The sequence below is a fragment of the Neolamprologus brichardi genome, chromosome 8 (assembly GCF_056152115.1).
Source record: "Neolamprologus brichardi isolate AB-2024 chromosome 8, ASM5615211v1, whole genome shotgun sequence".
Taxonomy (NCBI): Eukaryota; Metazoa; Chordata; class Actinopteri; order Cichliformes; family Cichlidae; genus Neolamprologus; species Neolamprologus brichardi.
The window spans coordinates 27,321,158-27,348,731 of record NC_142111.1 but is presented as its reverse complement, the minus strand read 5'-3'; the positions used below and the strand labels follow the sequence as shown (position 1 = coordinate 27,348,731).

General features: G+C 44.6%; 3 protein-coding genes across 3 annotated transcripts; 2 read left to right on the top strand and 1 right to left on the bottom strand.

Moving 5' to 3' along the window:
• Positions 1-458: 458 nt before the first annotated feature.
• On the bottom strand, positions 459-12,450 carry LOC102794523 (phytanoyl-CoA hydroxylase-interacting protein-like). The gene is made up of 6 exons (XM_006793293.3): positions 12,381-12,450; positions 4,448-4,644; positions 4,185-4,359; positions 3,803-3,920; positions 3,564-3,726; positions 459-1,541 (listed from the first exon to the last, which is right to left on the bottom strand). The coding sequence occupies exons 1-6, from the start codon at positions 12,433-12,435 to the stop codon at positions 1,167-1,169; spliced, it is 1,083 nt and encodes a 360-aa protein (XP_006793356.2). The 5' UTR covers positions 12,436-12,450; the 3' UTR covers positions 459-1,166.
• Positions 12,451-13,689: 1,239 nt separating this feature from the next.
• LOC102797167 (uncharacterized) lies at positions 13,690-19,782 on the top strand. Its single transcript, XM_035908798.2, has 2 exons — positions 13,690-13,810; positions 17,244-19,782. Exons 1-2 carry the CDS (start codon positions 13,690-13,692, stop codon positions 18,539-18,541), a joined length of 1,419 nt encoding a protein of 472 aa, XP_035764691.2. The 3' UTR covers positions 18,542-19,782.
• A 715-nt stretch (positions 19,783-20,497) lies between these two features.
• Positions 20,498-26,060, top strand: LOC148101865 (uncharacterized). The gene is made up of 6 exons (XM_087845160.1): positions 20,498-20,627; positions 20,764-21,006; positions 23,849-23,868; positions 24,046-24,049; positions 25,424-25,489; positions 25,661-26,060. The coding sequence occupies exons 1-6, from the start codon at positions 20,498-20,500 to the stop codon at positions 26,038-26,040; spliced, it is 843 nt and encodes a 280-aa protein (XP_087701286.1). The 3' UTR covers positions 26,041-26,060.
• Positions 26,061-27,574: the final 1,514 nt, after the last annotated feature.

Below are 27,574 nucleotides of genomic sequence, written 5' to 3'. Positions count from 1 at the left end.
GCCAAAGTCAGGCCAATGATGAGGCTTCAAATTCAGTGTTTTAGAGCGAGTCCTACCTGAGCTCCACAGCAGCACCATCAGGTGCACCATCAGGAGCTCCGTCCACACGTCTCCTGTCATAAATAAGCTCTGTTTCCTTTTCTCGACATAATCATTCAACCAATAAGTAACTTCTCAGAAACTGAGTCCCACCCCAAAGATAAAATAATAAAGATCACATAGATATCGGACTGTGAGTGCGTCGTTAACCCTTTAATGTCACACTCCTGGTTTCAAACGTAGGCAGAAAACGTGTTTCTGCAGCCTTTCAGAATCAACAGCATGTTCTTGTTTCCTCTAAAAATAACATCACACCGCTTACAGCTGACACGACTTTGCTTCAATGTCACAAAGACACCGGCTGACTGCTAACTCACCCTTCACAATAACACATGAACAACACAAAGCATTCTGGGAGCTGTAGTTTCAATATTTTTAATTAGTAGATTAAGTTTGGTGATGTTGGGGGTCTACAAACGAGCAAAACAGGAATGTAAAGCATCCAGTTAAAAAATGAATTAATTACAGGAGCTTCATCAGATTACCAAAGTATAAAAACCTCTGAAGCAGTTAATCTGTAAAGTCCACGTCAGCCATCAGTCACATGATAAAAGTGCTGCGAGCTTCCTGCCTGCAGCTTCCTGTCAGAGACGGCGGACAGAAAACATGTGAAGGTGATGAGGAGATAAAGAAGGAGAGGAAACATGACTGAGGATGCATCTGGTTTCAGCCACATCAGAGTCTGTTTTAGCCGACTGTAGGTGCAGTCATCCACGCAGTGAGGAACTCGATTAGCTTTGAGTTAAAACCAGTATTTTGTTAACGCTCTGATATCAATTTTAAAGCTGCAGCTAAAAACAAACAGCTCCTCCTCTCCACCCATCCATCCACCATCTCTCCTCTCAACTTCTGGCTCTGCAGCTTCTTCACCTGCCTCTGTTTTGCTTCCGTCATGATGATGTGGCCACTAGAGGGCACTGTCGCAATAGACAGCAAATGTTGCTCGTAGTGTGCCGCTGCACAGGCGATGCACGATGCACGAGCCAGAGCGTGGCTGGTAAATTCAGTTAGTAGCTTAGCTGCTAGCTGCTATGCAAACGAGCTGGTTATTTCAGTCTGAGGAGTCGCTAACGTCCTACGCTGATGTTGCAGACCTTACAGCTGGGGTCTTTCTTGGCATTCGCGGTGGACAGGCTCATTAGCTGGTGCCCGCTGATCTGAGACACCGCTCCCAGCCTCAGATCCACCGGCTCCGTGTACATCACCTCCAGGTTGACATCCTGAGCGTGGCGGAAAGACAACGAGCCGTCCTCCTCCTCGGTGCAGGTCAAGAAGCGGTTGCCGGACCTGTCGAGGGCTGGCAGCCTCCCTTTACAGAAAGCGTCTCCTTTGGAGCCGTCAGGAGCGAGGACCAGGATCACGTAGTGGTACGACGTGTACATGCAGTAGAAATCCCCAAAGTACATGTTGGTGGTCTTGTTGAAGAGGACATCTGCTCGGATCTGTACAGAAACAAAACACGGTGTGTTTTATATTTTTGTGCACTTTTAAAACTTATTTACCCAACTTGGTAAAATAGAAAGAATAATAATAGTAAATAGTAAAAGAAAATAGTAATAATAATATAAAAAGTGTATATTTTTTCAAATATCCACAAATTTATTGAGTTTGAAGAATAAATGTTTAATTCCTGTTTAATCACAGCAATGACAGTTTAAATTCATTTTATTTTATCAAATTTGCAACAATAAAAATATCTGACTTTTGTAATCTTTGACTTTTCTGTGACATAAAATATCAGTAAAAAGTGAAAGCGTTCAGTTTGTTCACATTTTAATTTTGAACCTAAAAAAGTGGTTTGAGGCGGACAGGATGAGGTTCAACAGCCAGAGCAGCAAAGACACGGCAAGAAAACAGATTTGATCTAAGCTGGATGTTTTAAAAAGGAAGCACCATTAACTTTGGACTGAATACTTTTTAAAATCTTAATTTAATTTACAGTTAATCAAAAATTCTGTTTTACAACAGGCTGGCAGCCTTTTATTTATTTATTCTATCACGCCTCAGATTTGTGGGGTAAACATATTTATTATTTATATAAGTATATATAAGTAGCAAACAGACAGTTTACAGGAATAGCTGTTAAATCCAGCTTTCAGTTCCCATTACAACATGTCAGCTGACATATCATTTTTTACAACAGCAGTAACATTGATGTAGAGCCATGTCTTCTACCCTAACGGCTTCAACAAAAAGGCCTGAAACAGGCTGCTGCTCGAGGAACATGCACAAAGACATGAAGCACCCTGCAACAAACACGCTTTAGTGGAAAAAAGGGGAGATGTCATCACCCAAGCTTCGTGAGTTGGTCTAAATCAGTGGTCCCCAACCTTTTTTGTGCCACGGATCGGTTTATGGTGTCGTGGACAGAGATGGGCAGTAACGCGTTACTTGTAATGCGTTACTGTAATCTGATTACTTTTTTCAAGTAACGAGTAAAGTAAGGGATTACTATTGCAAAAACGGTAATTAGATTACTGTTACTTTCCCGTAGGAACGCTGTGTTACTGCGATACTAAAACCGTGATTTTTTGCGAGAATGTCTCATGACAGTGACGTAAGCGAGTGCGACGTTCGTGACAACAGCTGTGTGCAGATCAACAATGGATCATATATCGAGTGCAGAGAGAGTATGAGCGTGCAGCGTTTAAAGCGTGGAAGTACTGACCTTACTTTGAGTTTGATTCCATAAAAAGTGACAAAAACATTAGTGTCCGTTGTGCGTGGGAAGAAAACTTCTTTTTACAGCGAAAAAAACCCCTAAACTTCCAAACAAGCACCGAGTAGCTACGACGTAATGGGAAACTCACAGAGAAACTCGCGGATTCTTCCACTGACCGCAGCACACCTGCACCAGGGTAACCCTCCGCCTACCCCACTCCTGCTTTACAGGTGAAAATAGAGCAACAGGACCGCTAGTCTTTGACTTTATTTATTTTCTGCTGTGTGCTCTAGTTACTGATGACTTTTTTCAAGTAACTTGACCAACACTGGTCGTGGATAAATACAACAAAATAAAACTACCACCGCTACCAACCAGACAAACCAGACATTTCACACCCGAGCCTCAACTCTCGCGGCCCGGTAAAAAACGGTATTGGCCGATGGCCCGGGGGTTGGGGACCGCTGGTCTACAGCAGCGGTCCCCAACCCCCGGGCCTCGGCCCGGTACCGGTCCATGAGTCGTTTGGTACCGGGCCGCAAGAGTTGAGGCTCAGGTGTGAAATGTATAGTTTTCAGGGTTTTTATTGGTTTTCAGCGTTATTTTGTTATCGTTTTTATCGTTAACTTGGTTTTCCTGGGTCTTTTCACGTGTGTTATGAATAAATCTTCTTTTTTTCAGTACTAGTTTTATTTTGTTGTATTTATCCGCGACACCTTAAAGGCCGGTCCGTGAAAATATTGTCGGGCATAAACCGGTCCGTGACGCTAAAAAGGTTGGAGACCGCTGGTCTAAAGGGTACCTGGAAGCGATACGGCCCGTAGGGGGAGTCCTGGGGAGGTTTTCCTGTGTTGAACTCTGTGTTGCAGCTGAAGAAGATCCCCTCCAGTTTGCCGCTGATGGGGGACCCGTGGCTGCCGCTGTTGTCTTTCACCGTCGGCAGCAAGAAGCAGGACTGAGCATCTCTGGAATGACACACAGGGCTAAAGCTCAGCTGTACGGAGAACCCTCTCGGGGTTTTGGTCACTGAGCGGGGCGCACCTGTCTTGTTGGAAGTACTCCCCCTGCTGGTTTCTGTAGAAGACGGTGAACGGCAGCATCCTGCCAGCGATCGCCTCTGCTTTCTGCAGCAGCTGGTTCAGGTGGATGGAGGAGTAATCTGCAGATGCACAGACTCAGACATTCAACATTGAGCTTGTATTCAGGCTGTGGATGAAGATGAGGTATGTTAGTCCATAGTGCGACTGCAAAGGAATTTTTTAAATTACGGGTCGATTTTATCAGTGGGACTAAAAACAGTGTGATAGTAAATTAGCTCAAAGACGATCCTCGTGATGCTTTAACCTGCAAATCGATCCAAAGGGATCAGTGCACGAGCAGCGAGGAGAGGTGTGGTTTTTGGACTGGGAGGCTTTCGTCTAACCTGCAGTGCAGAACTCAATGATCTCGCTCCACCGAGAAACGGCGTATTCTCCGTCTGGCTGTTTGGCGGCCGTCTGAACGGCCACGGTGTACTCTGTGCGAGGACTCAGGAACCAGTGGCCCCTCACTGTCATCGGCAGGGGAACTGCTTTGGCCACCAGCTTGGTGGGCACATCCTGGAAAACAAAACGTACTCGGCTCGACCGGTTCGTCTGCGTTGTATCGTCTAAAGCAGAGCGCCCAGGATCGGCTCTGCAGACCCACCTTGTGTTTGAACTTGTTGGAGCTCATGTTCTCCTTCTTGTTGAGGTCGATGAAGTAGTGTGTGATCCTGTCTCGGCCCCTGCTGTCCATGTCCCAGCTGATCTTGAAGGAATCGCAGGTGATGTTGGTGATCCGGATCTGCTGAGGAACCGGCAGGTCGTCCACATCCCCGATGCCGCTGTCTGCAGACTGTGCGCCTGCACAAACACAGACAAAAAACAAAACTACAGCTGTAACGCCTCTGCTGTCCATACATGCCAACCCTCACGATTTTTCTGGGAGAATCCCAAATTTCAGTGCCCCTCCTGAAAATCTCCCGGAGCTATTTCTCCCGATTTTCCACCCGGACAACAAAATTAGAAAACCATATCGCAGAATTCATAGCGCGGCCCAGCCAATTCAAGTCTCCAACAATGGCGGCAGCTGCTTAGTTTTAATATTACTCTCATTTCTCTTTCTGGGTCGCAAAAAACTTTTAACATATTTTCAGGCAAGAATGTAGCTGTGCAACCTTCAAATATCTGAGCCGACACATCGTCTTCAAACCCCCGCGGTCTTTCGCTACTCAGGTTAAACATGATATATAAGTCACTTTGATCACTTAAACATGTTATTGTTTGGCTTTTTTCAGTGTTTTATTTGTTCGTGAGTAAATCGGTTTGGCTGAGGTTAAAGTTATTCGATTAGATTAAATTTAACTTTATTTATCCCTCGGGTGGGTTCCTCCGGGGTTTTCACACAGCTGAATAAACGTGTGTGTGAGACGGTCGAGAGTTTACGCCAGCATCCGGTTATATTTTAGACAGCAAGGAGCAGACGGCAGTTTCACTCCACCGAGAGTCTAGTGACGTAATTCTAGACCGTCCAATTTCAGTCGCTCTACCCGGCTTTCGGAGGACCCGGTCCACTTAGACCACGAAGGCCTTCACTCACGTACAGAGCGGTTTGTGCTGGTGGATGCAGCCTCCCGACACCCCCGCTGTTTCCGTCCAGCCAATAATAACAGTGACATTTAACTTATTTTATCCGATAAATAAACACAGTAAAATTCAAGGTTTTTGTATATGTAAGGCGGAGCTCCAGATGTGCTGAGTGAAATTTAGGATTTCGTGGGACGTTATTTGGCAGCTGTCTGAGTTTCTGGGATTCAACTTGCTAACCAAGATAGTTAGCATGTGCTAACTTCCAAACACCAACATGAGAGAAAAACACTGAGAGTGGAAACCAGAAACCAGTGAGTGCTGCCCTGTGGTTGTACTGGGCTGCTGCGAGGTGAAGCTTTACAGTGAAGCTGCTGTCAGTGCCCAGATGACTGAGAGGATGACATCACAGATACGAGCGGCCGAATCCTGAAGCTTAAAGTATGTCGCTGAGCTGCTGATCACAGATTAAAAAGACCACGAGGGGGGGCTCATGATGTAAGCAGATTATATCTGAGTCACAGCGACAGATTAACCCATCACAGGTTGCAGTCCTGTGAAATCTGTGACCCACATCAGCACTCACAGCTGCATCTCACAGCTTTTATATCAGCAGATCGATCCCGTCTGCACCACGCACGGCTACAGAGGTCCGAGAGCTTTGTACACGTGGCTATAACCTGTAATAACAAAGAAAGTATCCTGACATGTCCTCATCTCTCTCTGTACAGCATCATTAACACCTTGACCTTCAGATCAGTCTGATGACCTTGAAGGAGAGGTCAGAGGTGCTTTCTTTATATTCACAAGCACAAAGAAGACAGCACACTTATATGAATCACAGTTTCTAAGCTGTGAGGCTTTTTAGGTCATCCTGAGCCCGCTCTACACAGTTTTATATGAATTCATTCAAAGCTTTTCCAGCAGGAGGCGATCAGTCTGAACTCAGACCTGAAACTCTGATGTTCACGTTTGATGTGACTCTGAGGACATCACCATCAGCTCTGATGTGCATCTACAGCAAAGAGCTGAATAAAAAAGGCTAAAAATCAGAGGACAGAGTCGATAAACTGCCCGAGCCGGAGGTTCTGATCACAGGACCACTTCAGGCTGCTGTCTCTGCATTCATCCTTCCTACCCTCCCTCCTTGTGTTCTGCATCTTTTCAGCCTCGGTGGACAAAAGGTTTCAGTCAGCAGAGACGCTGAGAGCTCAGGCTGAACAAGGAGCCCGTTGAAGAGGCGAGGACAGCTCAGACTGCAGCCCCAGAGATAAAAACCCTCCATCAGGGCAGTCCAAACACAGCAGGGGCCACATGGAGAGAACAGAAGTCTACAGTCTCGAGGTCAAAGGTCACTCCTGCCTCGCTGAGTGAGGACAATCGAGTGGCTCCGAAACGCAGGACTCATCAGTTTTTGTTCTTAGAGTGCGGATAAGAGGACGTTAGTGTCTGCAGGAGCTTCCAGGTGTGATATTAATTTGACCGCTCTGCTCACGGACGCCGGACGCAGATTCACTCAAAGCAGTAAAACCTGAACGCCGGCTTCTTCTGGACATGTGCACTGAGCTCAGATTTGAGCTACATCAGACCCGTCCTGAGTATACATCTCTCCTCCGCACAGACTGCGTCGCCGTTCATTCACAGGAAGCTCATTGCTGCCTTTACTGCAGGTCGGTGTTATGGCTGAGGGTCGACAGCTTTGGCAGGTTCTTATTCTGAGTCCAGCAGCGCAGAGATCGAACTAGCCTGAAACACTGTCAGTCACATGTTATGGGCCGAGTATTTTACTACAGTCACTGTTGACCTGAACCGCGAAAAGCTCAGACAGCAGTGAAATACCTGCTCCAGACATGTACAGATATGTGCTTCATTTTCTACAAATGGAGCACAGAAACACCTGTATCACACCTGTATCACACCTGTATCACACCCGTATTACACCTGTATCACACCTGTATCACACCTGTATCACACCCGTATTACACCTGTATCACATCTGTATCACATCTGTATCACACCCGTATCACACCTGTATCACACCTGTATCACACCCGTATTACACCTGTATCACACCTGTATCACACCTGTATCACACCTGTATCACACCTGTATCACACCTGTATCACATCTGTATCACATCTGTATCACATCTGTATCACACCCGTATCACACCTGTATCACACCTGTATCACATCTGTATCACATCTGTATCACACCCGTATCACACCTGTATCACACCTGTATCACACCCGTATCACACCTGTATCACACCTGTATCACACCTGTATCACATCTGTATCACATCTGTATCACATCTGTATCACACCCGTATCACACCTGTATCACACCTGTATCACATCTGTATCACATCTGTATCACACCCGTATCACACCTGTATCACACCTGTATCACACCCGTATCACACCTGTATCACACCCGTATCACACCTGTATCACATCTGTATCACACCTGTATCACACCTGTATCACACCTGTATCACACCTGTATCACACCTGTATCACATCTGTATCACACCCGTATCACACCTGTATCACACCTGTATCACACCTGTATCACACCTGTATCACACCTGTATCATACCCGTATCACACCCGTATCACACCTGTATCACATCTGTATCACACCTGTATCACACCTGTATCACACCCGTATCACACCTGTATCACACCTGTATCACACCTGTATCATACCCGTATCACACCCGTATCACACCTGTATCACATCTGTATCACACCTGTATCACACCTGTATCACACCCGTATCACACCTGTATCACAGCTGTATCACACCTGTATCACACCTGTATCATACCCGTATCACACCTGCCCTTCACTCACGTACAGAGCGGTTGGTGCGGATGATCAAATAATCGATCTGTGAGGACCAAACTGTGATGAAGCTGAGGGGATTTCAGCCTGTCCAGGATGATTTTAAACTCGTATCACTGAATCACTTGCTGCAGTTTGGACTCCGAGCTCCACACCAGCAGCTTTTCTCTGCTCCCAACACCGGAAAATGTTCGCTTTTGTTCATCAGCTGAGAAAAGAGAGCATGAGCAGAAAGTGTTCCCTCCTCATCCCTCCATCCTGCCAGTGAATGGAGGAGGTGAAGCATCTATTCATTGCTCCTGGGAAGGTGATTAGCCACAGTGGTCTGCGGACCCAGCAGCCTGAAGCTGCTGCCAGTTCAGTCTACAGAGGCCGCTCTGCAGGTTCAGATGAAGCCCGTCACCAAACACAGATCACAGCTCTGACCGAGTGCCGGGACTGCGCCGTCAGGTGTCCGTGATGTCACAGTCTGGGATTTCCTTTATTCCCATGACCTGTACAGCACAGGGATAGAACCAGCTGTTGGTGCTCACATTTATTTTTATGGTTATTTCTGTTGAAACACATGAAACCATTATGGATTATGCACTGGAGCTGCACTCCCGGCGTTCTTACAGGAGCTTTCAGGACTTCCTGTGAACGCTGCAGGTTCACTCTGCTCCGTTGGCCACATTTACATCCTCATTCAAATCGAAGCAACAGCAGAGCTCATGTGCCTGCAGGACACACAAATCACCTGCATTTACATGAAGTCATGTGACTCCTCGTCTTAGAGGCTTGGGGTCAGAAACGAAAACAACAAAAGATGCCTTGTTGTTGTTGTACACACTTTCAGATTACTGTGGTGAAACTGTCCTGAGGTCAGCCATGATGACAGCGTGGCAGTGCGGGTAGCCATGGTAACAGTGACACAGGAGGTGCAGAGTAAACGCAGGGACGTCTCAGCAAATGATACCGAAATTAAACATTAAAAATCCATCCATCCATCCATCATCATCGATGGATCCATCCATCCATCCATCATCCATCAAACATCCATCCATTCATCATCCATCCATCCATCCATCCATCCATCAAACATCCATCCATTCATCATCCATCCATCCAAACATCCATCATCATCGATGGATCAATCGACCCATCCATCCATCCATCCATCCATCCATCATCATCGATCGATCCATCCATCCATCCATCCATCCATCCATCCATTCATCATCCATCCATCCAAACATTCATCATCGATCCATCCATCCATCCATCCATCATCATCGATCCATCCATCCATCCATCCATCCAAACATCCATTCATCATCCATCCATCCAAACATCCATCATCATCCATCCATCCATCCATCCATCCATCCATCCATCCATCCATTCATCATCCATCCATCCAAACATCCATCATCATCCATCCATCCATCCATCCATTGATCGATCCATCGATCCATCCATCCATTCATCATCGATCGATCCATCCATCCATCCATCCATCCATCCATTCATCATCCATCCATCCAAACATCCATCCATCCATCCATCCATTCATCATCCATCCATCCAAACATCCATCATCATCCATCCATCCATCCATTCATCATCCATCCATCCATCCATCCATTGATCCATCCATCCATCGATCCATCCAGCCATCCATCCATCCATCCATCCATCCATCCATCCAAACATCCATCCATCCATCCATCATCATCATCCATCCATCCATCCATCCATCCATCCATCCATCCATCCATTGATCAATCCATCGATCCATCCATCCATCCATCCATCATCATCATCCATCCATCCATCCATCCATCCATCCATCCATCATCATCATCATCCATCCATCCATCCATCCATCCATCCATCCATCCATTGATCAATCCATCGATCCATCCATCCATCCATCCATCCATCATCATCCATCCATCCATCCATCCATCCATCCAAACATCCATCATCATCCATCCATCCATCCATCCATCCATCCATCCATCCATCCATCCATTCATCATCCATCCATCCAAACATCCATCATCATCCATCCATCCATCCATCCATTGATCGATCCATCGATCCATCCATCCATCCATCCATCATCATCATCCATCCATCCATCCATCCATCCATCCATCCATCCATCCATTGATCAATCCATCGATCCATCCATCCATCCATCCATCCATCATCATCCATCCATCCATCCATCCATCCATCCAAACATCCATCATCATCCATCCATCCATCCATCCATCCATCCATCCATCCATCCATCCATTCATCATCCATCCATCCAAACATCCATCATCATCCATCCATCCATCCATCCATTGATCGATCCATCGATCCATCCATCCATCCATCCATCCATCCATTCATCATCGATCGATCGATCCATCCATCCATCCATCCATCCATTCATCATCCATCCATCCAAACATCCATCCATCCATCCATCCATTCATCATCCATCCATCCAAACATCCATCATCATCCATCCATCCATCCATCCATTGATCCATCCATCCATCCATCATCCATCCATCCATCCATCGATCCATCCAGCCATCCATCCATCCATCCATCCATCCATCCATCCAAACATCCATCCATCCATTCATCATCCATCCATCCATCCAAACATCCATCCATCCATCCATCGATCCATCCAGCCATCCATCCATCCATCCATCCATCCATCCATCCAAACATCCATCCATCCATTCATCATCCATCCATCCAAACATCCATCCATCCATCCATCCATCCATCCATCCATCCAAACATCCATCCATCCATCCATCCATCCATCCATCCATCCATCCATCCATCCATCCAAACATCCATCCATCCATCCATCCATCCATCCATCCATCCATCCATCCATCCAAACATCCATCCATCCATCCATTCATCATCCATCCATCCAAACATCCATCATCATCCATCCATCCATCCATCCATCCATCATCCATCCATCCATCCATCCATCCATCCATCCATCCATCATCATCGATCGATCGATTGATCGATCCATCCATCCATCCATCAAATATCCATCATCATCGATCCATCCATCCATCAATCCCACATCCATCCATCAAACATCTGTCCATCCATCCATCCATCAAACATCCATCCATCAAACATCTGTCCATCCACCATCCAACCATTATCATTTCATCCATTTGGCCTGTGGGAGGAAACTGGTGTTCTAGGATTACATCAATAAGATAACAGGACTCGGCCATGTGTGTATGCAGAAATATCGCCTCTCTGAAAAAGTAGATTTATAGCTCTTTTAACAGACTGTGCGAGTGTTCCTAATAAAGTGCTCTTTGAGTTGAAGTAGTTCAGGTTTTGCCTTCAGCCTAGAAAACCTACCCTCACTGGGGTAATCATCAATATTTGGTACTTCTGCTGTAAGCAGCTGATGTCTGAGCAAAGCTGTGATTGGTCAGAAGAGCTCTGACTTCAGGTGGAAACCAGGAAGCTTCTGCTCGAGTGCAGACTGTGAGTATGCAGCTGTCCACCACAGAGATTATCAAGCTTTAATGCAGACTCTCTCCATGCTGTTATCCCATCTGGACTGTTGGATTAAATCAAGCCTGCCACAGGAAAGGTAACATGTCCACGCAGAGGTCACGACATTCCTGACCCCGCTGCTCTCACCATGTTTGAATTAACATTTAATTTTAGTCTCGGCTTGTTTAAAGTACAAAATGTGAATAAGCCCAGTCTCTCTGTTCAAACTTTTCTTCTTCTTCAGTCGAGTGTTTGGAGTCCGTCATGTGACAGCAATGATTCATCAGAACAACAGAAGCAGCAGAGCAGCTCGTTTTCCTGCTCGCTCCGGTTCCCCTGAACGCCTCGACCACAGCAGTGCAGTCTTCCTGCTTCCTGTGAGTCCATCACTACCTTTGACCTGCAGACTTTAAACCCCGAGCCGGCTCCTCTCCGAGTTCACATTCATGCACACTGAGTCAGTTTGAAGCTTTGGAGTCTAAAACCAGCCAAAGTTCAGACAAACCCACCAATCAGAGTGCAGCAGGAACTCTCTGCACTTTAAATAAAGTTTAGAAATAAAAGTATAAGTTAACTGGACTGTTCTACCTGCTGCGTCCTCGCAGTGTGACGACAGCAGACGCACACACTGACCTTGGCCCGGCTGCAGACTCTGGAGCTCCACGCTGGGACTCGGAGGCTCCGTCATGTTGGCTCCGCTCAGACAAAGAGACGAGCTCAGAGAGGCTTCAGCCTGCCTGCAGCTCGCTCCACCCCTCTCTCTCTCCCTCTCTCATTCAGTGACATCATGGGACGATGAAGGAGGAAGAGAGAGAGTCAGACATCTACTGTTGTTGTGATTATTAAAGTGAGCTCTCGCAGCCTGCACTGCTCTTACACCGAGCTCATCACAGTATCATTACAAGCCGCCTGAACCAGGCAGGAACATCTGGCCCAGCTGCAGCTTGTGTGAGCGGATACCAGAGCCTGTAAGAACATGTGAACGACCCACATCCTTCATGTATGGTTACTGAAACTCTTACAGCATCTTATAAGAAACAGTTTACCTGTAGCTGAGTGACCCCAGCTCACCTGTGTGAGCTGAAAACAGCCCCGTCTGTGTCACAGTGGAGAAACAGCTGGAAGCAGCAGAGACTTTACCGCTGTGACGTTGTGTTCGTGAGATTACAGGAGCTGGCAGATGTGTGTGTGTGGACTGGAGTTAATCTTCTTATGTAAGCACTCATTTCATTCTGTTGCCCGTGCGGTCTGTAATCCTGCAGACCCACCACCATGTTTAAATCCTTAAATGGAGACGTCACCTCTGCGGGGCAGGAAACGCTCCACCTGCAGGCTTCCACCCCTGACCTTCACCTCACAGAACTGGGCCGGGTTCATCTGTGCAGGCTGGCTCAGGTGTGGGACAGAGACTGAAGGGGCAGGACTGCCAGCATCATGAAGCACAATAGGCAATAAACGCAGTTTATATTTTATATATACGTATATGTATATACACGTATATATATGAGAGCTGATTGGTCACTGCCTGTTAATGTATGTAATGACGTGATGATCATAAGTGTGACTGACGCACTTACTTTGCTTACATTCAGAACAACATCATCAGGTGTGCAGAGCTGCTGTTTGTTCACAGTCACATCTGTAACTTTAAAATGAGGCAGCAGGGGCGGGGTTCACTCCGCGCGCGCGGCGGGGTTTTTTCATGTCACGTGTGACCCCAGCGTGTATTTTTTTATTGTTATTCATCTTCAGCTCATATTTTCTCCTGCGTCCGTCGCACCGATGGGAGCGTCCCTCTGGCTGATCCAAGACTATCTAATGTATGGTCTCTGCGCTGGAGGCTGCGGTTGCCATGGTGACGGAGCACGCTTCGGAGGGAGGAGGGGTGTGCGCTTCTGCGCAGGCGCGGTGTGTGTCTGAGGCCACAAGTAGCGAGGACACGATGAACGGAGGTAAATATGTGAGCCGGCGGGACCCTAAGAGCGCGCGCTCGGCGGGTGGACCAAACGCTCGAAGCGCCGAAGCCCGCGAACCCCGGGAGGACGTCACAGACCGGAGCTCCGGTAAGAACCGAGGAGCTAGCGGAGGAGGAGCAGCTAGCTGTTAGCCGTTCACCCCAGCCCTCCATCAGCTCATAATTCAGCTGTGCTGAAGAAGGCGGAACTGTTTGTAGTAGTGATGGTAAATTTGATTCTTTTTACTGAATCGAGTTTTAATGAGTCACTCACCAAAGTGAATCGGGTTTTTTGAGTCATTTGATTCACTGAGTCAGTTGACCAGAGAGTGCAAAAAATTTACATTTTCACTCAAACTTAATTTGTTTCTCTTTTCATGTAAATCCTACTGCTAAGATGAATGATTCTAAAAAAACAACAACTATTTTATAGAGCAAAAAAGAGCAAAAACATTTCTAAAATTAAGCAATTTCCTATCAAAATTGCTTAATAAACATTTATTTTGTTTATTTGTATTTTATTTGTCAAATATATATTTTCTCATCTAAATGTCCACTGAGCTGTGAGCCAGGGGGCGGTAATGCACCTTAACATTGGTTGCCAACCAAGAAGAAGAAGAAGCTGTGAGCCAGGAGGGAGGGGGTGAGTGAGTGATTCGTTCGCTCGCTCTATGATTCAGCACAGGAGGGAGGGGGTTAGTGAGTCCTGAGTGATTCGTTCGCTCTATGATTCAGCACAGGAGGTAGGGGGTGAGCGAGTCCTGAGTGATTCGCTTATGCTTACGATTCAGCACAGGAGGGAGGGGGTGAGTGAGTGAGTGATTCGTTCGCTCGCTCTATGATTCAGCACAGGAGGGAGGGGGTGAGCAAGTCCTGAGTGATTCGCTTACGCTTACGATTCAGCACAGGAGGTAGGGGGTTAGTGAGTCCTGAGTGATTCGTTCGCTCTATGATTCAGCACAGGAGGGAGGGGGTGAGCGAGTCCTGAGTGATTTGCTTACGCTTACGATTCAGCACAGGAAGGGAGGGGGTGAGTAGCTCGAATGTGCTGTTAGCATGTTAGCAGAGCGATGCTACTGTGAACCGAGGAGCTATTTTCTTGATGTGAGCTTCTACTCAGGGTTTTTTCTTCCAATTCAGAGCAGAAATGCTTTTGTTAAGAAACTGGCTGTTGTTTTTTCCCCCCCCACAATTTTAATTATAAGCTAGATATATTTCTACTAAGCGAATTAGTTTGCTAACAGAAACAGGGATGAGTCAGTGAGTCAGTTGGGCTTGTGAATCATGATTCACGAGTCAGTAAAGTGATTCTCGAGTATTGAACGATTCGTTCACGAATCGAACATCACTAGTTTGTAGCACCCGGACGGTTTACGGCGCGCACACGGCGCAGTGAGCGTGTTTTTATGGTACAGCCACGCAGGAAATCGGTATCCATAGAAGCAGATAAAAAACAACCAAATTGAAGATATTTACACGAGTGAATAAAAACTCCAAAGATGAAGACCTACTGAGCCTTTGTTCATTTATCCATGTTAGTCAGACTTTCTGCTGTGGTGTTTCAGGCTCTGTCACTGACCTGCTCGGCATTAATAAATAATAACTAGAACACAGATGAGTCCACCTGTTAATCGTCTGATTCAGCTCAGAGAGTCGTGTTCAGAGAAAGATTTTGTTTGATTGTCAACGTGAGTCTGTCGTTTCAGTCAGCTTTAAAAACAGAACTCCCACCTGGACGTCCCAGATGTACCTGAGAACAGGTGAGAGCACGTCCTGACTGCCGTCAGTGTGCAGTCCTGTGAGCTGCTCTGACTCCATGGCCTGGATGAATGTGGGGCTGTTTCGAGAGCTCAGACCGTCAGATGCTGCCGTGGCTCTGAGCAGCTCGGGTTAGCAGGCTGATGATGATGAAGGAAACCAGAGTTCTTGCTTCATGTTGAGAAGTTCAGCTGTTAAAATGTGAAGTCTGTTTGTCAGCAGCTGAGTTTACTGTAGCTTTGTGAGCGCGTCCTGGATATCAAGCTGACCTCTGGTTGGAATAGGAGAGCACAGCCTAGAAATCATCCACCTTTGTATCCACCCTGAAATCAGGTGGAGGTGATGAAGGAGCGAGCTCTTCCTCAGAGCCTGTGGCTGGCACAGCTGACCTCAGGTACAGGAAGCTGATTGGACGTTAAGCTTCCAACACACACCAAACGTACTTCCTGCTCTTCCTCAGACCAGCACGGGTGGATGAAGTTTATTATTCTGGAAAAGTCGAACTTTTTACAAGGTTTTCATCAAATTTTTGTGTGCGAGCAGTTTTTATGACGAGGTAACCTCAGAGGTTAAAGGTCATTTAAATAATTAATCACGACAACAACAATGGCCATCGAGCGTCATTTAAAGAGGCTGAAGAACGTCTTCCTGCTGCCCGGGTTGTAGAGTCACTGACCTGTTGTTCACACAGGAGAGAAACCATTTTGCTGCAGTGTTTGTGGAGAAAGAATCACTCGACAGGGAAATCTGAAGAGACACATGAAAGGTCACACATGGGAGAAACTCTTCCAATGCAGGATTTGTCTTTAAAGATGAGGTGTGTGCATGTCAGCAGTAAGATTTTCATGCAGTGAGTCTACTACAGGAGCGCCACAGCGTGGCTGAGGGTACAGGGCTTTTACAGACGTGCTGTTCCTGTTTACTCGTTATTTTCAGTGTGACGGATGTGTTTTACACCAGCATGCAAAAACCTCCTGACATAAAACACATTTCCACAGAGCAACAACAGAACGATGACATCAGCAGGACGCCACGTTATGAATCGTTAAGGATGAAGCGTTGAAGAGTTTGGAATGATGTTAAAGTTGTTAAATTCAATTCAGTTCAGCTTTATTTATAATGCGCCAAATCACAACAACAGTCGCCTCAAGGCGCTTTATATTGTAAGGTCGACCCTACAATAATAGATACAGAGAAAAACCCAACAATCATATGACCCCCTATGAACAGCACTTTGGCGACAGTGGGAAGGAAAAACTCCCTTTTAACAGGAAGAAACCTCCGACAGAACCAGGCTCAGGGAGGGGCGGGGCCATCTGCTGTGATTGGTTGGGGTGAAAGAAGGAAGACAGGATAAAGACATGCTGTGGAAGAGAGACAGAGATTAATAACAGATATGATTCAATGCAGAGAGGTCTGTTAACACATAGTGAGTGAAGAAGAAACACCCAGTGCATCATGGGAATCCCCGGCAGCCTACATCTATTGCAGCATAACTAAGGGAGGATTCAGGGTCACCTGGTCCAGCCCTAACTATATGCTTTAGCAAAAAGGAAAGTTTGAAGCCTAATCTTGAAAGTAGAGATAGTGTCTGTCTCCTGAATCCAAACTGGAAGCTGGTTTAAGTTCTGATTCATTCTGGAATTCTGTTTTAGCTTCAGGTGGGAAAAGCTGACATGTCCGAGAGTAAAACTGAGTCTGTGTGACACGCTGACGTTCAATGATGTCCTCTATCTGCGCTGCTGCATGAGACAAACTCAGTGTTTGTTGTGTTTGTGTTTCAGTGTTACCTGCAGTCATCCAGAAGGTGGTGGTGATTAAAGAGGAGGTTCCCTGGAGCCCGAGTCTGGAGCAGCAGGATCCAGATCATTTCCATATAAAAGAGGAACACGAGGAGCTCTGGACCAATGGGGAGGGAGCACCAGCTGATGGGCGGGAGCAGGAGGAAGAGATGAGGTTCTCAATCATTGCTGTTCGGGTGAAGAGGGAAGATGAAGAAGAGAGTCCTCACAGCCAAACTGAAGACAGCAGCTCTATTCAACCGATAAAAACAGAAAGTGATGAAAGTAACTGTGGAGAACCAGAACCAGCCAGTAGCCTGGATCCAAACCACCACAAACAACTAGATACTGCTGAGGAGGCTCCAGGTGTCTGTGAGATTGAGGACAGCTTCGATGGTGGTGACAGGGAGGAATCTTTCTCAGTTTCTGGGCCTTCAAACGAAGACACTGACGGCAGTTTGAAGGACAGCAGGGCGCCTGATTTAAGTGTAAATACTCTGGAACAAGAGGACTTTCTTCAAACACAGAGGACGGGTCAGACAGAAAAAATGTCCTCCACCTGTTTGGCTGCTGAAAACTGTTTCAGCTTGAAGCTAAATGTAGAGTCACAGATGAAAATTCACACAGGACAGAAACCATTTGGCTGTGGTGTTTGTGGTAAGATGTTTAGCCGCAAGACGCTCTTTAAATCCCACATGAGAGTGCACACGGGGGAGAAACCCTACGGATGTGATGCATGTGGGAAAAGGTTTACACTTCAGTACAGCTTTAAAAGACACATGCGTGTGCACACGGGAGAGAAACAATTTGGCTGTGATGACTGTGGGAAAACATTTCGTTGCAAAACCCATCTGAAGCGACACATGAGAGTTCACACAGGGGAGAGACCGTTCGGTTGTAGCGTGTGTGGGGAAAGGTTCACAGAACAGGGCGCTCTGAAACGACACACTAGAGTGCACACTGGAGAGAGACCCTTTGGTTGCACTGTGTGCGGGGAAAGATTTGCTGAGCAGGGCATTCTGAAGAGACACATAAGAGTTCACACGGGAGAGAAACCGTTTAGTTGTGATGTCTGTGGGAAACCATTCAGACAGCAGAATACGTTGAAAAGACATACAAACGTCCACACAGGAGAGAAACTGTATGGCTGTGATGTGTGTGGGAAAATGTTTAGAAAGCAGACTACGCTCAAAAGACACACTGTTGTTCACACAGGAAAGAAACCATTTTGCTGTGGTGTTTGTGGAGAAAGATTCACTCGACAGGGAAATCTGAAGAGACACATGAAAGGTCACACATGAGAGAAACTCTTCCACTGAAGGATTTGTCTTTAACCCTCTGGGGTCGCTGGACGCGCCGGCACGTCAAAATCACATGACCAATTTAAGACGACACAGCTACAAGATGCAGCACGTCAGAGTCTCCAATCCAACTTGGGTCGAAAGTGCGGACTTCAAACTATATACCAGTTTTTGAATTGTGTCGATGGGCCACGTAAAACCAGAGTTATGATAAAAAATACACGCGATGTTTTTTTCTGAACAAAACAGTGGTGTTTACAGCGGGAAGGACGGTAAAAACTGCATTTTCTACAGACAGCGCTAGCAAACACTCTCCGCTTGTGAGTGAAAAAAGAAAAAGAAAAAACACCCCTTCCCTATTGGTGTTAGATTTTACCATGTCAGCCAATCAAAAAAATGATAAGGCAACATGTGACATTTGGTTGTTTAGGGAGAAGGGGAAGTTTTTAGGAGTGACACCTGCGACGGAAAGCGGGCGAGCGAAAGATGGAGAGAGAGCGAGTTTTCATATGTGAGACATTAGTGACGTTTAGCGTGTTTGGAGGCTATAGTTAGTGTGTTGTGTAGTTATTGTCTTGTATTGTGTGTCAGTTAGACTGCTGAATTTCACATTTGCTCTAAAAAAGCCGTCAAAGGCAGATTCCAGTGTAAACGCTGTTCCCACATGGAAAACTGGACTGATGCACCTCCTGCTGTCAGACCTGCAGGGTTTAGGCCTGTGCTGTTCTCCTCTGTCTTATACTGAACACAAACTAGTTTTTTGGACTGGCACAAATAATTTGTGTGCCTTATTTGATGCAGCACACCTGATTGTTCTGTAAATAGATTTAAATGGTTATATAAAAAACACCTGAGGCCTTGGCTGCATTTTTAGGTAAACAGTACCATATAACTTTGTTGTTTGCAAAACTTGTGCATAATTTTTAGAAATGTACAATTTCTATTTGCATTTCAAGTTATGAAAATGATTCGTTGAACATGTTTGTGGGTTTTACAGTAAAAAATATAACTTTTTTCTACTCGGATTTTGAATTTTTTGTCTGAATTTAGATCAACTGTGCTAATACAGTATGCCAAAATGGAAAAAATAACTCAAATTTCAGATATTTGGGGTTGTGCTGAAAATAATGATACCAAACAAGGCAAGAAAAACACATTTTAAAGGTGAAATATAGAAGTAAAATCAAAAGTAACCAATTATACCCTGGACCCCAGAGGGTTAAAGATGAAGGGTGTGCTTGTAAGATTTTGATTTCACCTTTCTCATTTTCAGAACAGGAATATTTAAAAATTAAAACTCTAACCTCGGTTTGACGTCTTACTTTTTACTTCTTCAGTTGAATTTATTGTTTTTATCTACAGTTTTCTTAACATGACCCATTCAGCTCACAGCATATCTGAAAGGTGTGTCCTATTTTCCTTGCCTGGCATGTGTACAGAGATTATGTTCACTGGTACCACAGCTTCATTGTAGTAGAGACCGTCTGCTACATTATTAAACATTATTAAAATAAACAAAAGCAATCAAAACTTTGTTACTTGTGATTTGTTTTTTAATTTATTGGGCTACAAACATGGTATTATGATGTTTGCTGCCTCACCACCTCCTGCTCTCTGCCTGGTGATGGCGATCACAGAGGTCATGGGTCCATAAAGATTCAGGTCCCGCAGGTCCCGCGAAAATTCGGAAGCAGATTTGCGTCGCGAAAATGCCAAAACGCGTGAAATGCGCGTCAGTGTAGCGCGTCTGGCGCGTTTGACTCGCGAAAAAAACCACGCGCATGAGTTTTTGTGTTGCATTTTGTGCATGCGCGTTTCGCATCTACCGCTCGAGTTGGAAAAATCTGAACTCCAGCGTCAAATCGCGCCGCGACAACCAATCAGGAGTCTGGTGACGTGGCTCTGACCTAGGTCAAAGGGGCAGATCCAGCCAAAGCCCTTGATTCTTCATTCAGTATGGAGGAAAAGCTCATCAGTGCCGTGGTTAATCACCCAGAGCTATATGATGCTAGCTACTACTTCTACCGAGACAGGAATAAAAAGGACCTAGCTTGGAGACACATAAGTGAGGAGATCGGGCAACCTGGTAAGTTCATTCCTTCTTCTTTTTAATTTTCAGACTGACCCGATGAAGCCGCGCAAAAGCTAGCAAGCCCGCCTACTGTCCCGCTATTTTCCCACTGATGTACAAATACCGCTAACAAGATAATGCGTTTATTCAGAGGACATCTGCAGGAGAAAGTGGAAGAGCCTCAGGGACACTTATAATAAGGAGAAGAAGACAGAAAAGGAGAAGAGGAGTGGGTCTGCAGCAGGATCGGGGAGAAGATGGAAGTTCTTCGCGGTCATGGGGTTTCTGGACCCCTTCCTCAAGACAAGCGGCAATATGGTGCGGACCGTGGAGAACTTCTCCCCCGAGGACCAGGGACAGCCCGAAGAGGCAGCAGGGGAGTGTCAGTCAGAAGGTATGTTTACATTGAGTTAATGTAGGCAGTTAATTTATGCGTGTTGTCATACAGGAATATATTTTGATTATTAATAAACAGTATACAGTGGTTCCGCTGTTCATCCGTCACTGCCTCGGCTTTTCGCTGATTTTTTATTGCATCGCACAGCTTTCAACGATGCGCATTGCATTCTGCAGCCCAAATGACAAATCTCCTCCGTGTCCTGTCTCCTGCGCTTGCCAAACTTATCATGTTTGGTTTTGATAACCATCACGTCCAATAGAAAAAAAACAGCACAAAAACACTCATAACTATGACCCTCATTCGGAAATACACACCTGCACCGCGAGGGGAAAAAGGCGCACGAAAGTGGCGCCGCAGACGGAGAAAAAGCGCGGCATAATACTTTTACGTTTTAAAATCGACAAAGGTTTGCACTTTGACAATCAACTTATCAATATTGAATCGGTGTGCAACTTTGCCAAAACAATGTCGGACTCTGTAGTTTTCTCTGGTCCCCTCCCCAATCAGACCAGGAGTGACATGTTTAGCCGCATGTTCTCCTTAAATTGCTGGCTGTCTGAGTGGTGTCCCAGAAACGATGTGGGCTTCATAGATAATTGGCAAACCTTCTGGAGGAAACCTGGTCTTGTTAGGAGAGATGGCATCCATCCCACTTTGGATGGAGCAGCTCTCATTTCTAGAAATATGGACAAATTTATTAAACCCCTCAAAATATGACTATCCAGAGTTGGGACCAGGAAGCAGAGTTGCAGTCTTACACGCCTCTCTGCAGCTTCTCTCCTCCTGCTACCCCCCCAAAAACCCATCTCCATAGAGACTGTGTCTGCTTCCAAAAAGACAAAAAACAAACTAAAAACCAGCAACAAACAACTTAAACATTTACAAAGAAAGAATAATACAGTATCCACATCTGAACCAAAGAGTAAAACAGTGAAATGTGGATTATTAAATATTAGGTCTCTCTCCTCCAAGTCTCTGTTAGTACATGACTTAATAATTGATCAACAAATTGATTTACTCTGCCTTACAGAAACCTGGTTGCAGCAGGATGATTATGTTAGTTTAAATGAATCAACACCACCGAGTCATTCTAACTACCAGAAATCTCGAAGCACAGGTCGAGGGTGCGGTGTGGCAGCAATTTTTCACACCAGTCTATTAATTAATGAAAGACCAAGACAGACTTTTAATTCATTTGAAAGCCTGATGCTTAACATTGTCCACCCCAGCTGTGAAACTCAGAAACCAGTCTTACTTGTTATCATCTATCGTCCACCTGGGCCTTACACAGAGTTTCTGTCTGATTTCTCAGACTTTATATCTAATTTAGTTCTGAGCTCAGATAAAATAATTATTGTGGGTGATTTTAACATCCATGTAGATGCTAAAAATGACCGCCTCAACATGGCATTTAATCTGTTGTTAGACTCAATTGGTTTCTCTCCAAATGTAAAAGAACCCACCCACCACTTTAATCACACTCTAGATCTTGTTTTAACATATGGCATAGAAACTGAACATTTAACAGTGTTTCCTGAAAACCCTCTCCTGTCTGATCACTTCCTGATAACATTTACATTTACAATAATTGATTACACAGCAGTGGAGAGTAGACTTTATCAAAGTAGATGTCTTTCTGAAAGCGCTGTAACTAAGTTTAAGAATATAATCCAGCCACTGTTATCATCGTCAATGCCCTGTACCAACACAGAGCAGAGCAGCTATCTGAACGCTACCCCAACAGAGGTCGATTATCTTGTTAATAATTTCACCTCCTCACTACGTACGACTCTGGATACTGTAGCTCCAGTGAAAACTAAGGTCTCTAATCAGAAGTACCTGACCCCGTGGTATAATTCTCAAACACGTAGCCTAAAGCAGATGACTCGTAATCTGGAGAGGAAATGGCGTGTCACAAATTTAGAGGATCATCATTTAGCCTGGAGAAATAGTTTGTTGCTTTATAAGAAAGCCCTCCGCAAAGCCAGAACAGCTTACTACTCATCACTGATTGAAGAAAATAAGAACAACCCCAGGTTTCTCTTCAGCACTGTAGCCAGGCTGACAAAAAGTCAGAGCTCTTTTGAGCCAACCATCCCTTTAACGTTAACTAGTAATGACTTCATGAACTTCTTCACAAATAAAATTTTTATCATTAGAGAAAAAATTACCAATAATCATCCCACAGATGTAATATTATCTACAGCTACTCTTAGTACCATTGATGTTAAGTTAGACTCTTTTTCTCCAATCGATCTTTCTGAGTCAACTTCAATAATTACTTCCTCCAAACCATCAACGTGTCTTTTAGACCCCATTCCTACAAAACTGCTCAAAGAAGTCCTGCCATTGATTAATTCTTCGATCTTAAATATGATCAACCTATCTCTAATAATCGGCTATGTACCACAGGCCTTCAAGGTGGCTGCAGTTAAACCTTTACTCAAAAAGCCATCTCTAGACCCAGCAGTCTCAGCTAATTATAGGCCAATCTCCAACCTTCCTTTCATATCAAAAATCCTTGAAAGAGTAGTTGTCAAACAGCTAACAGATCATCTGCAGAGGAATGGTTTATTTGAAGAGTTTCAGTCAGGTTTCAGAGTTCATCACAGCACAGAAACAGCTTTAGTGAAGGTTACAAATGATCTTCTTATGGCCTCTGACAGTGGACTCATCTCTGTGCTTGTCCTTCTTGACCTTAGTGCAGCATTCGATACTGTTGACCATAATATCCTATTAGAGCGATTAGAACATGCTGTAGGTATTACAGGTACTGCACTGCAGTGGTTTGTATCATATCTATCTAATAGACTCCAATTTGTGCATGTAAATGGAGAGTCCTCTTCACACACTGAGGTTAATTATGGAGTTCCACAGGGTTCAGTGCTAGGACCAATTCTGTTTACATTATACATGCTTCCCCTAGGCAGCATCATTAGAAGACATAGCATACATTTTCACTGCTATGCAGATGACACCCAGCTCTATCTGTCCATGAAGCCAGATAACACACACCAATTAGTTAAACTGCAGGAATGTCTTAAAGACATAAAGACCTGGATGGCCACTAACTTTCTGCTTCTTAATTCAGATAAAACTGAGGTCATTGTACTCGGCGCTGAAAAGCTTAGAAATATGGTATCTAACCAGATTCTTACTCTGGATGGCATTACCTTGGCCTCCAGTAACACTGTGAGGAACCTTGGAGTCATTTTTGACCAGGATATGTCCTTCAACGCACATATTAAACAAATATGTAAGACTGCGTTCTTCCATTTGCGCAACATCTCTAAAATTAGAAATATCCTGTCTCAGAGTGACGCTGAAAAACTAGTTCATGCATTTATTACTTCCAGGCTGGACTACTGCAATTCAGTATTATCAGGATGTCCAAAAAACTCACTGAAAAGCCTTCAGCTAATCCAAAATGCTGCAGCAAGAGTCCTGACAGGGACTAGAAAGAGAGAGCATATTTCTCCTGTTTTGGCTTCCCTTCATTGGCTTCCTGTTAAATCCAGAATTGAATTCAAAATCCTGCTCCTCACATACAAGGTCTTAAATAATCAGGCCCCATCTTATCTTAATGACCTTGTAGTACCATATCACCCTATTAGAGCACTTCGCTCTCGCTCTGCAGGCCTACTTGTTGTTCCTAGAGTATTTAAAAGTAGAATGGGAGGGAGAGCCTTCAGTTTTCAGGCCCCTCTTCTGTGGAACCAGCTTCCAGTTTGGATTCGGGAGACAGACACTATCTCTACTTTTAAGATTAGGCTTCAAACTTTCCTTTTTGCTAAAGCATATAGTTAGGGCTGGACCAGGTGACCCTGAATCCTCCCTTAGTTATGCTGCAATAGATGTAGGCTGCCGGGGGATTCCCATGATGCATTGAGTTTTTCCTTTCCAGTCACCTTTCTCGCTCACTATGTATTAACAGACCTCTCTGCATTGTATCATATCTGTTATTAATCTCTGTCTCTCTTCCACAGCATGTCTTTTATCCTGTCTTCCTTCTCTCACCCCAACCGGTCGCAGCAGATGGCCGCCCCTCCCTGAGCCTGGTTCTGCCGGAGGTTTCTTCCTGTCATAAGGGAGTTTTTCCTTCCCACTGTCGCCAAAGTGCTTGCTCATAGGGGGTCATATGATTGTTGGGTTTTTCTCTGTATCTATGAAGCGCCTTGAGGCGACTTTTGTTGTGATTTGGCGCTATATAAATAAAATTGAATTGAATTGAATTGAATTGAATAGAACTGTGACTACTGTTCATGTGCTGCAATAAATGAGAGACCACTGTATATAATAAGTATATAAGTATATATAAGTATATAATAATATAATATTCTCTATGACTATTGTCTTCAACCTGTTAACATTTAATATTGTCTTGATAGAACCAACCAATTCTGCAGCAGAGCATCCCCTGTCTCTTCTCCTGGCTCCCCAGTCCCTGGTCCCTCAGCTCCTGCTGCTGCACCCACAGGTATGAACATCAAGCACTGATACTTTTTACTCGGTGGGATTCCCTTGTGATCACCTTTACTAAATATCTACAACCATTCTGTTTATATCCTGTTTTTTTTTTTCAATTTTGAAAATGAAAATCTAGTAGCAGCCTTCTCATTACTTTGTGTTGTTTTGTGCTGTTTTACAGGCCCACAGAGGAGGACAGCTCGAAGGCGGGCGAGGGACGGGTCCCAGGACGGTCCATCGGCGGTGGAGCTGGCCATCTTGGAGTCCCTGAAGAGGCCACGCCAGTCTCCAATGGAGCATTTCCTCCTCGGCCTTGTTCCTGCTCTGGAGAGCATGCCGCCTCAGACACGAGAATTCGTGAAATTTCAAATTTATAAATTAGCTTTTGAAAACAGCACAGCTGTGTTAAATTTGGAAACATTGGACCCTAATGATCAGTCGTTTTCTGATGAGGCAGCAGCTCTCCAGGGCAGAAACAATGTTCTTATTTTTCTCCTCCTTCTCCCTGAGGCTCTTCCACTCCAAGCTGGGTCCTTTTTATTCCTGTCTCTCTGTAAATAGTTAAATTTCATATATTTATGTTTAATGTTTTTGTTACTGAATTTATATATTTTTTCAAATAAACATTTATAATGACAAATGTCTCTGTTCTGCTACACAGCAAATATTGGCACCCGACTGACACATGTAGAATTTATTTCATATTATAATAATGACAAAACATACTAATACAGTGAGATGCAAAAGTTTGGGCAACATTGTGAAAAGTAATTATTTTCCTGTACAAATCGTTGGTTGTTACAATAAAAATAGTCAGTTAAATATATCACATAGGAGACACACACAGTGATATTTGAGAAGTGAAATGCAGTTCACTGGATTTACAGAAAGTGTGCAATAACTGTTTAAACAAAATCAAGCAGGTGCATAGATTGGCAACACAAAAAAAGAAATGAAATAAATATTTAGTAATATCAATTTGTGTGTCTCCTATATGATATATGTAAGTGACATTTTTCATTGTAACAGCGATTCATACAGGAAAATAATGACTATTAATAAGGTTGCCCAAACTTTTGCACCATACTGTATATAGGAACATAGTGAAGACAAGTTACTTAAGAGAGTAAAAAGAGGTTAGTTTATTTTGGAGTAGAGCTCCATTTATTAAGAAAAATTTAAAAAGACAGGAACACTCTTTAGAGGTTGGTGGGTGGAGCCGTTAAAAAAGCCGTTGTAGGGAAGTCACTCGGACTTCAAACAGGCTACTCCTTTGGTTGCCAAGACACAGCTCCCTCCGCCGAGAAGTGAGCCATGAATTTCTCCCTCAACAGGACAGCGTCTCTGGAGTTGTTTGCTGGCAAGGAACCTGGACAAAATTGTTTAAAATGAGTATTATGTATACTGCAGTTACAAAATACATTATTGAAATTCCAAAATTCCAAATTACAAAACATAAATCTTACATAAAACATTTTGTAATTATAAGGATAATTACATGATATGTATTAGATATAATCTAAAACAGTCTGCGGTGATTATATACAAATATTCAACTATCCCAGAATTAAACCAGGTTCTAAATAAAAAAGAGTGAGTATCACTACAAAGGTTAACTCAGTGGTTCTAATGCTACAGTTTGATATCAGTAAACACCGAGCATTGATATGACACCACAGCCATGCTATCAATGCAAACACTGATAACAGCATAAACTGAATTAAATCGGGACTTGATGAGACCTTCTGAGTATCACTAGAAATATTATAAACAGTTGTCTCCGTACTACAGTTTGCTATCAGTATACACCGAGAGCATTCACTGTTAGCATAGCACATCCATGTTAGCAGTGTATAAATGGATGGTTTAGCATATATTAGCACAGGTATCAATAAAGGACTACCGTATTAAACACTTTTACTAACCTCAGGCAGATGGACAGGCGCTCTGCAGGTGGGATTGAGCGCCTGTAATTGGTGTCTAGGCGGGCGATTCTGGGACCGACGTGGGAAAGCAGGTCCTCAAATTGGCCGAGTGAAAGACAGTGATGTCGCTGGAATCGGCCGTCATCCAGGCGCAGCTCCTGGAGCAAATG